We start from the raw sequence: 16,511 nt of genomic DNA, 5'->3' as shown, positions 1-16,511 counted from the left end.
ATTTCACGACCCACAATGAGATGGCTGGGATCATACGGCCATTGTAAGTTTTTGGTGCGTCCGCTAAGTACTACTCCCAGCAGCACCGAGCTAGAGACGGATAGTCCTGTCCGAGTCTCTGTGAGTCCCTCGTGATATATGCCCTTTATTCCCCTAAAATCCTTAAGTGACCGTGAACGGGCACATTCTACCGACGTCGCAAGCCTTTGGCAGTGAGGTAGGGCTAGCAGCCGGTTACACAATGACAGTGGGAGCCCGGTAATGGATTTGTTTAAAAGCTTATTTTAGGGTGTAATCTAGAACGAGACGGATAGAAGCCATGCCACATGAAATAGTGGCAATAGAATGTGTAATACTGAAAATCCCCTGGGCACCGAAGTTAATGATCAAGCTGATATTTACGTTTTCCCTTCATCCCAGGGTCCGTTTGTTTTTTCTAAATACAACATAAATGAGCCGTAAATTGATAATTGTTACTTTTTAGGTTTACTTGAAAAGGAAGAAATGCGCTTTGAAAAATTTGGCACAACACTCTGTTCATTGACCGAAATTATGGTGGTAAATTTTATGAGGTACATTGTGATGCATGTGTATGATCCACACTGTCTATTTATTCTATGTGCTCATTTTAGAGCATGAACCTAAAAAATGAGGCAGATACAAGGTTCAAGTGGACCAAGCCACAGGAAACAGGTGGAAATGAAATCCCAACGTTAATGGTTAAAATGAGAGTAGGACTCACATGGATGCATACCTGCCATCCAAACGGTTCGTGATATCATACAAACATCTATGAAGGGAAAACTAAAAAAAAAAGAGAAAAGAAGTTTGATCCAAAACCTCTGATGGCCCCATAGAAGAAATGAATGGCAAGTTTTTAATTCCCCCTGTTTCATATGGTGTGGTCCACTTAAGCTTTGGATTTGCTTCATTTTGGTGTGGTCCACTTAAGCTTTGGATTTGCTTCATTTTTTTTTGACTCATGCTCTAAAATTAGAAGAAAAAACGATTAAATAGCATGGGTCAAGCATACACACAACAGTGGGCTCCACGAAAATATTCTCCTTTAGTTGGTTTCAACCCATTGACCCGGTCAAGTTACTGTCAAAGGACAGATTCGGAATACATGGGCAAATTATAATTGCCCATTTACACCCGCATTTACCCCGTGAATTGAAAAACAAACAGGCCCAGGTCTATATAACCATATAAACACGTTGGACGAAAAATAAACATTATAACGGGCTCTAAGAGGTTTTCAGCAATAAAGTTTATTGTCGCCACTACTTCGTCTAGTCACCGGTGCTTATGGTGTGACTCACTTGACCACTTGATCTACCTTTTTTTCGGACTTGTGCCTTAAAATCATCTTTGAGAATGGATGGACAATGAAGAAGTAGCGTACTCTGTCGGAGAATGTTCATTGTCCTATTTGCAGTTAGATTCAAGAAAAGGCAGTTATTTTATACTCTTGAAGTGTACGACCCTTGATATACAGGTACTAAGAAATTGTACACGTGGTACATATTGACTGAAATTAAACCGGATAAATTGTGGATCCAGTCTCGCTAAGCTATAGTTCCGAACAATTGTACCCTCTGATTCGCCTGTTGTTGAAACAGAAGCATTCGGATATATATATTTTTAATTCTTAACCGTCCAATAAATATCTATCAATCTGCTAGTCAGATCATCAAATAGTTTTAATTTTTGGTTCACGATGCATTTAAACTGGGACACACAATTTGAACGGTTGAATTTTAATTTCTTATATGCCACGTAGGAAATTGGCAAGTGCTTGCATATCATCTGCCACATCGTGACAGAGCACCAAAGTTTCTCGTCAGGCAAACAAACTCAAACGCTGATGCGGTGCGGAAGCGGATTTCCTGCTGCGCGGAGATGCTATGTGGGGCCACCCTTGTTTTTTTTTTTTTTTTTTTTTTTGTTTTTTTTAAAAGAAATCCACACCTTACATCCTTTTTTAGAGATAATTTTAGGTCATTCTACCAAAAAAATAGGTGGATCCAAAACTCAAGTAAGCCATACGAGAAGAAAAACCGTTGAAAGAGTTTTCCACTGTTGAAACCTTACAGGCATCTACCTTGACTTTTATATGACATCAAAGCCGTTCGTAAAGTCATTCCCACTAGGATTAAGTGAGAACACGAAAAAAAATTAACCTGATATGAAACGTTGTGGCCATATGAATGTTTCAAATGATGGTCACTAAATCTCCACTTTTACATCCAGTGTGGCCGATTTGAGCTTTGGATCATCCTAATTTTTGGTCTCATGCACTAAAACGATCTCTTAAAGTGGATGAACAGCGTAGATTTCTCACGAAAATCACGGTGGTCCACCTAGCATCTCAGCGTAGCAACTTCCTGCAGAGGCTTTTCAGGTATGCCGTTGAAGTCTTTGGCAGGAAGTTACTCGTTGGGTGCTCATGTAGGATCAATCAATTTGTTCATGACAAATCTATCCGTTCATTTGTTGATTTAGATCATTTTAGGGCTTGCGATTAAAAATTAGATGAATCCAAAACCCAATCAGGCCACACGAGAGAAAACATTAGATATTTAATAACCACCATTTAAACATTTGTATGGCCACACGAGTTTAACATAAAGCTAATAGTTTTGTGTTTTCACTTCATACCACTGAGAATGAGCTTATAAACAGTTTCGATGGCATATAAACATCAAAACGGAGCCCAGGAAGGTTTCAACGGTGGAAAACTCTTTCTCCAGTTTTCCCTTCTCATATGGCCGCCTTGAGTTTTGTATCCACCTGATATTTTGTATTATGCCCTAAAATGATACGAAAAAACGGATGGATGGAGTGGATTTTACAGAAACATCATGTTGGGCCCCACGTGGCATCCCAGGGCAGGAACCTTTGGACGGAAAGGCTTTCCCAGTAAAACCGCGTCCGTCCCTCAACCGGATGCGGTGCTCGGCTCTGGATCCCGAGCATCCCTAAAAGTGGGGCCCACTCATCCTTTCAATGGTCGAGAACTCTAGACCGTTCATCTCGTTGGCCATGAGCGCAGCAGACCAAATAGATCCTTCGTCGAATCATCCCAGCCACCCAGAAACTGAAGCTCTTCTCGCTGCAAACCTCCGACATTCGCAAGCCAATCTCCCGGTCAGATTGCGCTGTTCGCTCCTTTCCTCTGGCCCATCTCCGTTGAGGACCACCAGAAGTAACAGCCACGATCATCACACGTGGGCTGCATCTCCACCGTGAAAAGCTGGCCCGAGTCGGTAACTCGGGCCGTAAGCATCGTATAATCTCGACGTAAAACCGATCCGTCTTTTTCATCGTTTTCTCCCCTCTTTTTTCTCTCAGCGGCGAAGCTCTCATCTCCGAGAAAAAAGGAAAAAGAGAAAGAAGGTAAGATCTCTCCTTACAACCCCTCAGAATTTCATGTAAAAAATTTCCTCTTCATTTCATACAATCTATATAACTAGATTTCATCAGGCTCAAAACCTGAAGAAAACCCTAGCTTTTGTTTATTTCGAGAAATTGCAATCTAGGTTTTTTTTTTTCGGCATAACTCATCTCGAAAATAACGGCACCGAGAAGATTCTAGAGACTTCTAGAAATAGAATTATTTGCAATCGAAACAGCTGCTTCCATCTGTACTTGCACTCCTGAAACATAGAGCCTCTCGTTAGTTTGAGATGGTCGATATGGATTTCTTGCGTAGTTTGTAGATGCCCAATTCCGTTTTATCGGAATTGTTGAAATCACATTCTTGCCGCACTTTTCAAGGTTGCAGCGGGAAAAAGTAAAGCGTGCCTACAGAGCTTCAACTCGCTCGTTTCTGCATTTTCTGCCCATACTTGAATTTGAATTGCAGTATCGGCCTAGTGTTGTTCTTAATTTCACAAAATGACATGATGATCCTGGAATGTAATAAAAATAAGGGAGGAATTATATGATCTTTCACCCAAGGGTGGCAATGGGTCGGGTGGTCTGGTCTTGAATGGCCAGGGCTAGGGCTGGTAAACTTGGTCTGAGGGCTGGACCCTGTCTTGAAATCTAGGACTGGTGTCCAGGTCAGGCCAGGCCCAGCCTGGTCCAATCATCAAGTGGGCCACTGTTATATGAAAGAAGGGCGGTTTAAAGACATTTTTTAGCAGTTTCCATTCAGCGTACATGTGCAGAACCTGGGTCCTATTTCAATGATTCAAACTGTTTATATGATGGGATTCATTTTCGATGGTGGATATCCCATAAAAATTCTTAGATTGGACTATTTCAAACCTTTAATCATTTAACTCTTCTTCTTATAGGGTATGCTTTGTAGGGCTAGGGCCAAGGCTCAGGGGAATAGGGCTAGGCTATTGCCAACCCTGGCCAAGCCTGTTCCCACCCTTACCTTGACTTGAGGGGGGCGACATGTACGATGTACTTAAGTTTCTGGTTTGAACAAGTGGGTTTATGTTTCAATGGTCTAGGAAATTGGTTTGTAGGGCCCCATGTGGATGGACGATGTCCTAAAATCTTTCAATATGGACTTTGTCAATATGTTAGTAAGGTGTAAGGCCCACTGGACTTGGTCAATATGCTAGTAAGGCCCATTGGATGGCCCTGATCCATCAAAGCAATCTGGACCCTTGATGTGGTGTAGATATTGGATTTGACCGGTTGAGTGATCTAGATCATTTATCTGGATGGTTGAAACTGATAACTCTTTGATCAGGACCCTTTGAGGTAGCCAATATAGTTCTGATATGCCATCCATGGGCCTGGTCTATCATTTGGACAGCTTATGGGACCTTTTAGGCCAATATGATGATGATGTTGTGAAACATTGATGCAACAAAATGGTGTTGTTGGCCTCACCAATTCCTTGTGTACCTTTGCAATCCAAATCTTCCGTAGTGTCTTCTACATCTTCTTTGGCTCTAGCAATGCTTGCCCTGAGTTATTGTTCAATGCTTGCGTTTATCCTTCTGCTCTTGATTTGGCTCTGGTGCACGGGGGGAGCAAGAGAAGATGGTTTAGGCCTTTGGTCATTTCAGCTGTTGGCCATTGCTCAATGTAGATAGTAAATTCTAGACACATCCTCAGGCTTTTAGCGCTCTCCAAGATTCAATGAACTCATGATTTGGTCAAGTAATGGATACTTTATAACTTTTTGAAATTATCAATGAGTATGAATTTTCCTTTTGGTTCTTATTCTCATTTATGGACAACAACCATTTGCTTGCTGATGCTTATGCTGTACTATTTTGTCATTTGAAGTCATTTCAATAATTTGAAGTTATTTCAATACATTGGCTTTTTCTTTAATACAACCATTGCTCTAAGTATCTCTTCCTACTGTTTAACTTCTACCTTTTTTATTTTATTTGAAGAGTCTAAGATCCAAGGAAGGACTGAGATTCTTTTTCTTTTTCTAATGTTGAAGGTATGAGTAGCTTGGTTGAGAGACTGCGGAATAGGCCAGATAGGAAGCTGTATCATGAAGATGAATCAGATGATGAGCTATTTCTTGTGGATGGAGGAAGATTTCCGGAGACAAAGCCTGAAAAGATAACAAGGCCAGATGCGGTATATCTTGTTTCCTTCTTTGATTGAGGATAGTTTCTAACTTTGGTGTTAAATGCAGACATGCTTATTATGCCACTAACATAGTGGAGGCACTAACTCACTATATTGAAGTAATACTTGCATGTAATTTTGCTTTATGCACATTACATTATGTTGCCTTTTTCATAGTAATATGGTATCCTTCAACTGCCTTAATTGGGATGCTTGAGTTTTGTTATCTGTAGCATGGCCTATACAACTGTATATGCATTCTCCACTTTTGTTGCGTTCAGTGTTACTCCTTGTGCAATGTGCAAACGTTGGTCCTCAAACTTGGAACTTGGTCATGTTAATAAAATTTGGTTGGGACCTGTGCAATAAGCACCAAAAGTATAGGGCTTTTTAGACATTAAAAAAAATGGGTGGAGTCAAGCCGCAGCATGTTTTTCTTTCGTTGTAAATGATGCCTTCATTATTACCCCTAGTACAATGTACGTTGATACTCATACTTGGAAGTTTAGATTTGGCTGGAATATGAGCATTGAGCACCAACAACGTGGGGTTTCTCTAGATATTCAACAAGATCAGTGGAGTCAAGCAAACCATCCACACTCCCATTTTACGTGAATTTCACCAAATTATGAAAAATGGAAACTAGAAGGCTGTTTCTGGTTCTTTTTTTTCCCATCCCTCTCTTTAATTGAGGGCGGGTTTAGTAATTTTACTCATTCAAACTCATGTTCTCCATTAACTTGGGAACCATCCCCTTTTCGAATTATACTCGGAAATCACACTTTTCAGGAATGGTACTTCGAAATTGCCCATATGCATTCAAATTCCAAACTGCCATGTGTAATCATTCTGTTGTCTTCGTCATTCTCCCTAAAGCCTAAGTCTAACACTAAACATCCCTGCAGATACGTCAATTTGTACAACTTGCTGAAATTTGGCTTCACTAGCCAAGCTTTCAATGTAATATTCTGTGAGAGTGCACAGAAGTACATAAGCGGCTCCCCTAAGCACATTATTTCAGCATTGTCTAGTTTGAAACTATTTTTTATCCATTTAAGAGAAGTTCTACCAAGAACAAGTGAGGTTATCCTGTAGTAGGAAACAAAATACATGACATTGATCCCCTTGGTGACCATGCTCTGTTTTTGGAAACAAAATACATGATGGGCAAAATGATATAGTGGGTTCCAATTTTGGTATTTACTTTTATGACAAGCGAATTTGTTGTTTATGCCCTTTTCTTTCCGCTTCTACATTCCTGTGTTTGCTTTCTAGTTAATTCTGTTTTTCATCTTAGTAAATTTTCTTCTCTTGATTGCTCGTCGAAAAAAAAGAAAAAAAAGAAGAAGAATCCTGTGCTCATATGTTCTATTTCAATTCCTTTTCATTGTTGTAGAAAGATGGCGCATGCCAGTCGTGTGGAGAAAGTGGGGATCTTCTTTGCTGTGAGACATGCAATTATTCGTACCACTCCAAGTGTCTACTTCCACCATTGAAAGTTGCTTCTCGTGGCATTTGGAGCTGCCCTGAGTGTGTATGATCCTGGCATATTGAGATACCGATTGGATCTTTCTGAATATGTTTTTGTTTGACTGAAATGATTGGCTGTTCCAGGTGAGCCCGTTGAGTGATATTGACAAGATTCTGGACTGTGAAATGAGACCTACTGGAGCCGATGAGAGTGAGGCCTCAAAGCTGGGTTCAAAACAAAAGTTTGTTAAACAGTATCTTGTGAAGTGGAAGGGATTGTCCTATTTGCACTGCACATGGTAATTCTAGATTTCTTTTTCCCAGTAGTTTCTCATATGCCTGGTTGTTTTTTGTATGAAGACCACGTTAATGTGACCCATAATTCTTCCTTGTATTAAAATTCCTTGCGAAGATGTTTACTCGATAGTTTTCTAACACCCTCCCATCTTCTTTTTCACTGTCATGTGAAGCTGTGTATCTCTCTTTATCAGTTTGGTTTTGTTTGCTCTTTTTGTACTTGAAAGTTGAAACAGACCTATATCTTTAAAAAATAATTAAATTGAAACAGACCTATAATCCGTTGAGTATCATTTTTCAATATTGACGTTTTCCGGTATTCACCCGCCTTTTGCTATTACCTGCAGGGTGCCAGAGAAGGAATTTCTAAAAGCTTTCAAGACACATCCACGTCTAAGGACTAAAGTAAACAACTTCCATCGTCAAATGGACTCAATGAATAACTCTGAAGATGACTGGGTTGCAATTCGACCCGAATGGACAACTGTTGATCGAATTCTTGCTACCAGGTTCAACTGCTAATTTGTTATCCTACTCCAGCTGATTTTGAATTGGGACTTTATGCTGTTGGTTGAAGCTATAACGCTAGTGTATGAATAGATTCTAAATGGCTTAGCTGCTTCAACTAATAATAGCATGTTGATATTGATCAACGCTTTTTTTATTGCCAAAGCTTACACGATTACCATAGAATTATCTGTTAATGTTGCAATCTAATTGGAATGGTAGATTTAATTCATTCTCTTCTCCCACGGCCACATTGAACGGTACTGTGCGCTTAAATAGCGAATTTTGCTAGCTCTTTTGGCATATGCACATATACATCTTTTTTTACCTTGTAGTTTCTGGATGCTGGTAATTTGTTTTCTGAAGGCTTCAGTGAACACCTACCTGCCCAAGTGCACATTCATGTTTTGTAGAACATCAATTAGGCAACCCATTCTAATTTTTTTTTTTTTTTTTGATTGGAACAATCTTTTGTTAAAAAGCAAAGACTAGATTATGGGATATCCATCAAGACAATGGATAGGTAGATTTATGGGCCTCTTTTAGCTGTTTATAAGCTTCTTAAAAGGTATGTTAAAAGACAGGCAAAAATCTACTGATGGCTCAGTGGAAGAAGACAAGTCCAAAGTATAGGAGGCTATCAAAGGTGTATTGGTAGGGAAGGAGAATTTGATCCCTCTTATTTGATGATGATTATTTAGAGAGTCATGTCTTGAAGATCGAGTTGGAAAAGAATTTGAAACAAGAAGATATCAAGCGGTGTCAGAGATATTGAGCAGTTTACTTAAAAGGTGACAAAAATATACCCAATTCTAACTTTAAAAAAGCCCAATTCTTTCATGGGGTTGCAAATGCACGGACAAACTAAATACATAGTCTGGGGTGAATGAGGAGAGAATTGAAAATAAATATGCTATTTGTGAGTTGATTGTGAGTTATTATTCTAACTTCTTACCAGACTGGTTGGGTCCGGCCTTAGGCTGGAAATCTTGCCTTTGATGAAATTTAAGATTTTGAAGTAGAGTGTCCGGAAGATCTTTTGATGAGGAGGTTTTTGAAGCTAATTAGTCCTGGTAGAGACAAAGCTCCTGAGACGGATGGTTTCCTCACCACATTCACATTTTTCAGTTTTTTTGGGGAAGATATCAAAGGGGGTGTAATGCCCCTTGTGATTGAATTCTTTGAGAGAGAGAGAGAGAGAGAGAGAGAGAGAGAGAGAGAGAGAGGATATCTAAGGACGAGGCTTATGACAGGGGCTCTCACCTTCTGTTCTTGGTGGTGTAGGAGGCTCTTAGTTGTATGTTGGAAAGACGAGGGAGGAGGGCTTGGTAAATGGTTTTCGCGTGGGAAATTCTACAACTTCAATTTGTTGATGTCGCTATCCTTTTTTCGGTGGAAAATGCTACAACTTCAGTTTGCTGATGTCACTAATCTTTTTTGTGAGGCAGATCAAGTTCAAGTAGATAGTCTTTGCAAATACTTTTTCGTTCTAAGGCAATCTCAGGCCTCAACGTAAATATCCAAAATGGGAATTATTGGATGTAAGGCTAAGTGTGGCAGAGCTTTACTTTACTAGTAAGGTAAGCTGCCTTCTGGGTACTTGTGCCTCCTTTACATTGGTAAATCGATCAAACATCTCTAGGATGTGGAAGTGGGGAGAATGGAACAAAGTTGTCTGGTTGAAAGAGTTGCTAACTTGCTTTTTGTCATTAGGTAGCATATTATTTTGATCAAGGTAGTCTTAGGTAGCATGTATGCGTGAGTGTGACAATGATGTTGGGAGCTGGTTTACTTCGGAGCATCGGATTTTGGAAAACAATGTATAAGATGGAAAGCATTTTCAATAGGTAGATGTCTTTTGTCTGGAGGATGGTGGCGACATTTGTTTTTGGGAGGATACATGGTGCAGGGTTAGACCCTTTTGCTTGGTCTTCCCTTGTTTATATGAAGTTGTTATGGAAAGGGAGTCAGTGGGTCTCTTATGTGGGGGATCAAGTGTGTTTGGTCTCCTCTCTTTCACATGGACTTTTCTAAGAATGAGCTTGAGGAATTTGCGAGCCTAAATCTAATGGTCCCTAGAATTGATGCATAACGGTTGGGAAATGGAATACACAACCTTGGAAGAAAGAAAAGTCAGGTAGCTTATCCATAAGATTGTTCATTTGCTCTATTTCTTGCTGTTTAATGGGTCTGACAGAGAGTTGGATTCAATTTGTTTTATTTGGAAATGGTTGGGTCCTCTTTGTGTGTTGGCTTTTGGATGGTTGGTGGGAAAAAGAAAGGTGCTGGCTAATGATACTTCTGAGAAGAAAAATGATTATTCCAAATGTGTGGGTCCTATTTTTGCGGCATGTATGATATGTGGATCACCTATTCATGCATTGTTGCTTCTCATATAAGATTTGTTGTTACGTGGTCTGTTTAAGGTGGCCTGGGCAATGCATGCTTGATATGCGATCTGCTTCAAGCATGCTATTTTGGATGTAGTGTTAGAAAAAGGGTGATCCTACAGTGGGCTCTCTAACCTTGCTGGGATTTGGTTGATTTCGTTACAGAGGAATAAAGATCTTTCATTAGCAAGTTGAGCTCCCACTATGAGGTTTTCTTAAAAGCTAAGGGGATGGTGGTTGATTGATTAGATGTTCTGGGGGTTTTGCAAATAGTTCTGTGCAATTATTTAAAGGAAATCTAGGTGACGGTTCTGTATTATATGGCTCCGTAATGCCTTATCATGATTGGTTTTGTAATTTTTTGCCATCTATTTTTTCGATAAAATTATTGTTATCCATAAAAAAACAAAGAGGATGTCAAATTCTCAATTGATGTGATTATCACGGTAAGGATCCAGATTTGCTTATTCCAATTCTATCATATTAATCCGTTGATAACTGGACCTGATGTGGTATATTCTATTGGATTTAATTACAAATTGTGAGTCTCCCCTCATTTTTATTGGGTTAGTCCTTATGGCGGCTGTGCTGCAAAAAATACAATTTTTTGGGCCAATTGGAATTAAGTGATTCACCCGAGGCAGCAACTAGATCCCTCCTTGTGTTCTTGAAGAGGGTAAATTGTGGTGGAATGGGACTCAACCAATGTCATTTCATGGGTAAAATAGAGAGTGAGAACAATGATAGATAGCACAAAACATCGTTTAAGTTAGAGCTTTAAGGCTCTTTGTCTGATGCACTTCTCTCAGTTATTCCTGGAGAAGCTAACTTGGCAGTTGATGATTTGTCTGATATCGATGCTTGGTTTTGAAGCTATTGAAGTGATGTAGGGTTGTTGGGTTTCCTTAATTGGGTGCAAAGTTACTTGCCCGCCATCTTTCCAAAAGACAGGTTTTCTTGTCACCGTAATGCACAATTTTGCGGTCATATTGTCATGGACAACCAAGTAAAATGTGACCAAAGTTTTAAATATTGGAACTGGATGGTTTATTGGTTGTTTGTAGATGACATAGTTTTGATTGACAAGATGAGGGAGGGCGTAAACGCAAAGCTAGATTTTTAAAAAAGGTAATGATAGTTTATTAGAAAAAAAGCTAAGAAGGAGATCTAAGACGAATTAGAACATTAAAGCCCAAACCAATACAAAGGGGAAAGGTTACATTTTTCAAAAGCTTCTAAACATGAGGTCCAACCCATTACATCAAACTTGGCCATTTGAAAGACCTCCAACAATGACCCACTTCGATTTTAGAAGCAACGATTGTTCCTTTTCCCCCCATAGAGTCCACATACCTGCAAAAGAGCCAACCTCCAAATTGTGTTCCCCTTTTTACCCAACTCCGCCGTCCATGACATGCTAGGAGTAGGCCATTAATGGATCTCGACATCACCCACACCACTTCCCCACTTTGATGGTATCAAAGAACTTATCCCACACCTCTTTAACGAAGGGGCAAAAAAAAAAAAAAAAAGCAAAAAAGAGAAGGAAAAAAAGAAAAAAGTGATCAGTCGACTCCGCATGCATGTTGCATAACATGCATATATTAGGAATCATTGTCTTCCTCTTTTGAAGATTGTCAATTATAAGCATATTGTTTTGTTAAAAAAAATAATAAGCACATTGTTTCTTTCTGTTAGCCAAGCAAAAGCTGGGGGTCAACGTAAGGAGTGTGACCTTTGTGTTCATCGGAGAATGAGTAATGCATCAATTTATAGAATGGATGGACTGAAAACCGGCTTGACTTTTCCTTATTCCACACCATCTAGTCTCTCTTCCTTACAGAATGCCGATGATAATGAAGCCAATCCAAGAGCTGAATGAAGTCGACTACTTTCCCATCTGCCAAGTTCCTTCGACATAGGGGTCCAAACTCAGTGTTCGAAATATCAGTATTGCGCTACGTATTGCCTCCTAGGGATATACATATGTATCGGTTATTGCACGGGATATATCGTTTTTATTGGGTAATTTATCGCACTTTTGGAAAACATGGGGAAACATTGGGAAACAGTTGAATTTTTCAATGAAATTTCATGGATTGTTAAAAAAAGACCTTAATACACACTTTTAAGTCATAACATCTCAAAAAAGAAGTGCACATAATAGGTTTCCTTTGTATAGGGTCCTAAGCTATGTGCTGTTTGACTGAACTAATGTAACTATATTCAAATTGAATGCATAACATTTAGTGTGTATGTGATGATCATTTCATCAAACACTCCTAAATACATAGAAAATAGTCTCAATTGACAGTTCGTTGGAGGAAAATTTCAAAAAAAAATAATATTTAATAATTTTTAATTAAAAATAATTTTTATTTTTCAAAAATTGACAAGGACTTAACAAATTAGTAGATCAACCCTCGTACATGCTTGATTTCATGTTTGGAGTGCAACATTGCAAGCAATTTGGGAGAAATTGGGGAAAATTTGAAATTTCCCCAAATCGGAATATCTACACTCAAATTTCAAAATTAGGGGGTATGTGATGATCATTTCATAAAATACTTCTAAATACTTCGAAATTACTCTCAATTGATAGTTGGTTGAAGGAAAATTTTGAAAAAACATGGAGAACATAAAGAATCAATGGATATCGAAATCAAAGCTCCAACTCCATGATTTTTCATGCAAAACATGAAGAACCTATGGATTTATAACCATTTGACACCGATTTAACATAACTTCAACAAAAAAGGGATTGGAAATTGAAAATGCTCACCGGATCGAACATGTGGTATATATCGGCACTACCTGTGTGTTCCGTATCGCACAGCTGGTATACAAGATATGTTGTGGGATATATCGGCCGAGATCGTTGATATTTAAAATATTGGCCCAAACCACTAAGTGGCTAGAAAAAGAGAATCATCGAGCAAATGGGAATATTTGCTTTCGGAGATAACCTCACTAACCTCGGAAACTCTTCTTTAAGCTCCCTCTCTCCAATCCAAACATCCTCACTAAAGCTAATACTCTTTCCATCACCCAAAGAAAACCTAATCCCCTTCTTAACTTAGTCACTAACCTCGCAGCTGCCTTCCATGTCGATGAAGCCTATGCAAGGATGAGTCTTTTATCCACCATCCCCCTTAGTATCGTACTTTTTGGGTATCACTTTTCTTTATAATCTTTCTTTTTTCCATGCCAAATCGCCACAACCACTTGTCTAACAATGCATAATTCAAAACTGTAGCTTTCTAATACTTGCTCCCTCTTGCCAATAAGGTATAGACACCTCTTCTCACTTCAACAAGCGAAACTTAGATTTATCTTTTGCTTCTTGGCACAGATTCTCACGGTAACCTCTCCAACCTATCCCATAATTGTCTTTGGACACCTAAAAAGAAACATAAAGTAAAGTGCCAAATTCGACACAACCACCTTTATCAACAATAATCTTCCGCCCAATGAAAGGTGCCGACTCTTACACCTTGATCATTTCCTTTCTTCCTTTTCAATTACCTTATCCTAAAGATGCTTAACAGGTTTATCGGAGACCTATAGGAAGGCCAGGAGATGAGGAGGCAAAGTGTCCAACTTGACACTCGAACACTTCCACTAACCTCACCACCTCCTTAGAGATACGAACCCCCAACATCTTGCCTTTTTGAATGTTAACCATCAATCCCGACACCATTTTGAAGCACCTAACGATTTTCCTCTGGTTACCCACCTTATCCGCGTCTGCATCTGCGTCACAAATGGAATGGTATCATTAGCAAATTGGAGATGGGAAATCTAGAACTCTGTGTTCTCCACTTGAACCTGTTAATGAGGCCCACTGATAAACCTCTATCCAATATTTTTCTAAGAGCTTCCACAACCACCACGAACAGGAAGGGAAAAAGTCGATCTCCTGACCAAAGACCTTTCAAAGACTTGAAGAAGCCTTTGGGAGACACTTTGACTAACACGGAGAACTTGGTCAACCGAATATAACCTGTTAATGAGGCCCACGGATAAACCTCTATCCAATATTTTACCAAGAGCTTCCACAACCACCACGAACAAGAAGGGAGAAAGCGGATCTCCCAACCAAAGACCTTTCAAAGACTTGAAGAAGCCTTTGGGAGACACATTGACCAGCACGGAGAACTTGGCCAACCAAATACAACTTGTTAATGAGGCGAACTAATAAACCTCTATCCAATATTTTACTAAGAGCTTCCACAACCACCACGAACAAGAAGGGAGAAAGCGGATTTCTTGAGCGAAGATCTTTTAAAGACTTGAAGAAGCCTTTGGGAGACACATTGACTAACACAGAGAACTAGGCCAACCGAATACACTCTTGAATCCACTTCATTTATGCCCTAACCCAATTGTCCCAACATATAGTAAGAAAATCCCAATCTAGATGATCATATGCTTTCTCAATGTCTAGCTTGCAAACAACAACCTTCTTTCCTTATCTGTGATGTGAGTTGACACATTCGTGAACAATTAACGCATTATCTAGGATTTGTCTTCTTCCAACTACAAATGCACCATGGACTTTGGATATAATACTTGCTAGTCACTAGAACTACTCAAAAATTGGATGCCCCCAATAAGGCTAATAGGCCTAAAATCACTAAGACATTCAACACCTTTTTTCGAAATAATATAAAGATGCGCCTAACTCTGCTAATAAGTATAACTTATTCGAAGAATTCAACGATAGAGCTTAACAAATCTCCTTTTAACTCCCAAAAAAACCTAAAAGATTGGCACGAGAAAACTGTTCGACCCTAAAGCCTTATCTCTGCCCAAAGCTTCCATTGCCGCTTTGACCTCCTCCTCGGTTATCATTTTTTCTAATGACTTGGCTTCTACTTCGAGATTTATTGAAAGACATTGTCGAGCCGATGATGTAGAAAAAAAGATTGTCGAGTCGTGGCTGCGCCCACCTCTCACTATCACTGGCTAAAACATACTTCTAGAATTGGACTACAACGTCTCACACTTGTTCTTTTTCCTTGACCCTCACCCCATCTACCAGCACGCTATGAATCTTAGTAGTCTTGCCCCAGTCACTGGCAATTTCGTAGAAGAATTTCGTGTTCTTGTCTCCCTCTTTGCGCCACATTGCTCTAGGCTGTTGCCTCCCCCTAATTACCCTCTCTTAAGTGATTCCTATACTCTCAAGGAGAGCTTAACTCCAAAATAACTTGAAGCCTGCATGTCCCTTTATTGTAACTGAGTTCGACCTCTAGTTCACCAACTTAGAGAAACCCTGCACTTCTAGCTATACTTAAATATAAATGGCCTTGGTCCCCAATCATCCTCCACTTCCAAAATTATCGGACAATGGTGGAATATAGGCCTCGAAAGTCCCCTTTGTTGCACAAGAGGGAACCTCTACACCTAGTTTGCTGATACAAAGAACGTATATAATTTGGATTTAGCGGCTCTCTATCGCCCATTTGTGCAAGTTAAACTTAACATCCCACAACAACAAGTCCACAAGATTGTTTCTGAAAACCCAATACGAAAAATCTCACATTACTCGTAATGCGACCTCCATCTAGTTTCTCAAAGGCGAATCTTACAACTTTGAAATCTCCCCCCACGCACCATGGAAGCGCCACCTGTTGTGAGAAGAGATTAGCTCTGGCTATTCCAAGTATCCTCGATATTATCTGTATCTCCAGCTTAGTGATTCTGATAACACTAGTAGTATAAAAAATTCCAGGTATCGACAATATATCGTTAAGTGTCGCCAATGTTTTTGATTATGTAAATTCCAAGTGTTGCTTGTATCACCAATGTATCGGTGGTATTTCGATAATATTGCCAAAAATATGTTTATTGAAAAAATTTCCATCACATTTTTTTTTTCGTTGCATGGTTGTAAGATGAAATGCATGTTTGTGTGTGTGCATGCATGGATGGATGGATCTGTGTGTGGTTGGATGGATGGATGGATCGGGCATGTGTGTTTGCATGTATGTATGCGCATGGATGGATGGATCGATCATTTTCCCCATGTCTCGACCACTGTCCCATTAAAGGGATACATATTATTTGATTCCTAAATATGCAAATATGCGTCTTTTTTGCTATTATTTGATTTTTAAATATGCAAATCTGTATTTTAGCATCTCCTGAAGTATCATTGAAAAATTCTACTATTTTCCTCATGTTTCCCTAATGTTTTCCTGAGTCAGCATGGCATGCTTTTATGGTCCCATTGAAGAGAAACTTATAATGTATGCACTTTTTTTGTTTTGTTTTTTTGTTTTT

The 16,511-nt window shown here is 39.4% G+C and overlaps 1 protein-coding gene across 1 annotated transcript in view; it reads left to right on the top strand.

The window, feature by feature from the left end:
• Positions 1-3,058: 3,058 nt before the first annotated feature.
• Positions 3,059-16,511, top strand: part of LOC131216958 (CHD3-type chromatin-remodeling factor PICKLE) — a 116,939-nt gene continuing 103,486 nt past the window's right edge. Inside the window, exons 1-5 of the mRNA XM_058211603.1 lie at positions 3,059-3,399; positions 5,426-5,568; positions 6,956-7,093; positions 7,174-7,328; positions 7,674-7,835. Coding sequence (XP_058067586.1) covers positions 5,428-5,568; positions 6,956-7,093; positions 7,174-7,328; positions 7,674-7,835 — 596 coding nt within the window. The 5' untranslated portion in view covers positions 3,059-3,399; positions 5,426-5,427. The remainder of the gene's footprint in view (positions 3,400-5,425; positions 5,569-6,955; positions 7,094-7,173; positions 7,329-7,673; positions 7,836-16,511) is intronic.

This window comes from Magnolia sinica, chromosome 10 (genome assembly GCF_029962835.1).
Source record: "Magnolia sinica isolate HGM2019 chromosome 10, MsV1, whole genome shotgun sequence".
NCBI classification, from domain to species: domain Eukaryota; kingdom Viridiplantae; phylum Streptophyta; class Magnoliopsida; order Magnoliales; family Magnoliaceae; genus Magnolia; species Magnolia sinica.
The sequence above is the reverse complement of the archived record's forward strand: the minus strand, read 5'-3'. Positions and strand labels throughout refer to the sequence as shown.